Below are 1,731 nucleotides of genomic sequence, written 5' to 3'. Positions count from 1 at the left end.
CTTCGTGTGCTCCGCCCGGCACGCGGCCGTCAACAGCGGCCAGGTGGCACCCGGGGACATCTGGGGACATCACGGGACACAGAGGGGGGGTGGAGACACCTGAACGCATCCATTGGGCTCAGCAGTAGCCACAAACTCCCCTTTGGTGGCCAACACTGTGAGGATGTGACCAACACTGGGTGACCCCTGTGGGACTCAGGTGGCCTCTCAGTGACCACAGTGGTCACGGGGATGTGACAACACCGGAGTGACCCCACCGGGAACTGAGTGACCTCTGTGGCACCCAGGTGACCCTCGGGGAGGTTTTGGGGTCCGGGAACCCCAACTGACCCTTCCGGTGTCCCCCTCCCCCAGTACGACTACGCAGCCTGGATGCCAACACGCCGACACCACGACCCCAGTGGGGACAGGGACCTTGGGGGGTTCAGGACCCCATTGGGGATCTGGGACTTGAGGGGACACCACGACCCCGGTGGGGACAGGGACCTTGGGGGGTTCAGGACCCCATTGGGGATCTGGGACTTGAGGGGACACCACGACCCCAGTGGGGACAGGGACCTTGGGGGGTTCAGGACCCCATTGGGGATCTGGGACTTGAGGGGACACCACGACCCCGGTGGGGACAGGGACCTTGGGGGGTTCAGGACCCCATTGGGGATCTGGGACTTGAGGGGACACCACGACCCCAGTGGGGACAGGGACCTTCGGGGGGTTCATGACCCTGATGGTGACCCAGGTTTTGGGGTCTCCTCGATGTCCCCTGATGTCCCCTGTCCCCCCAGCGCCTACTGGGGTCATGCTCCCAGGACCTGCTGGGACACTGGGGGTTCATGACCCCCATGGTGGCCCCAGTTTTGGGGTCTCCTCGATGTCCCCTGATGTCCCCTAATGTCCCCTGTCCCCCCAGCGCCCACTGGGGTCACGCTCCCAGGACCTGCTGACCGGTCCAGCCCCACGGCGCCTCCTGGACTCATTCCGGGAGCGCCTGGCCGGGATCTCCCGGCGCATCCAGGACCGGAACGCGGCGCTGGACCTGCCCTACCCCTACCTGGACCCCGCCTGTGTCTAGGAGAGCATCTCCATCTGAGTGTCCCCAAGGGCCACCGGGGTGTCACCAACGGCCACTGGAGTGTCATCAATGGCCATCAGAGTGTCCCCACCTGCGTCCAGGAGAGCATCTCCATCTGAGTGTCCCCAGCGGTCACTGGGATGTCACCAACAACATCCAGGGTGGCCCCAACTCCCCTGGACCATCCTCAACCCACCCATGGTGTCCCCAACCCGTCCCATCCCAATTTTCTCTCACCCCAAGATGTCCCCAACACCCCCTTGGATGTCACCAACTCTCCTGGGTGTCCCCAACCCCTTGAGATGTCCCCAACCTCTGGATCACTTCCTGGTGTGTCCCCAACACTCCCTTGATGTCCCCTCCAATTCTCCTGGGTGTCCCCAAGATGTCCTCAACCTCCTTGGACAATCCCCAGATGTGTCCCCAGCATCCCCCTGCTGTCCCCAACCCCCACCCCCGGCTCACCTGGCCAGGCCCATCTCCCACCCCACCACACCTGGGCAGGTTCATGGCAATAAAACCCCTCAGGGTTCCTCACACAGCTCCAGGTGCGTCTTGGCTGTGACCCCAGACACTGACTCACATGCCCAGGTACTGACCATGGCCACCACAACCCTGCCGTGGCCACCATAAACCTGCCGTGGCCACCACAAACCTCCCAT

General features: G+C 63.7%; 1 protein-coding gene across 1 annotated transcript in view; it reads left to right on the top strand.

Annotated features, from left to right (window-relative positions):
• LOC103611430 (hydroperoxide isomerase ALOXE3-like) overlaps positions 1-1,611 on the top strand; it is a 6,283-nt gene extending 4,672 nt beyond the window's left edge. The window contains 3 exon segments of the mRNA XM_017727228.1: positions 2-43; positions 355-472; positions 891-1,611. Coding sequence (XP_017582717.1) covers positions 2-43; positions 355-472; positions 891-1,087 — 357 coding nt within the window. The 3' untranslated portion in view covers positions 1,088-1,611.
• The last annotated feature ends 120 nt before the right edge of the window (positions 1,612-1,731 follow it).

Source organism: Corvus brachyrhynchos, unplaced genomic scaffold (assembly GCF_000691975.1).
Source record: "Corvus brachyrhynchos isolate BGI_N302 unplaced genomic scaffold, ASM69197v1 scaffold1290, whole genome shotgun sequence".
NCBI lineage: Eukaryota > Metazoa > Chordata > Aves > Passeriformes > Corvidae > Corvus > Corvus brachyrhynchos.
This window is presented reverse-complemented; position numbering and strand designations above follow the sequence as displayed.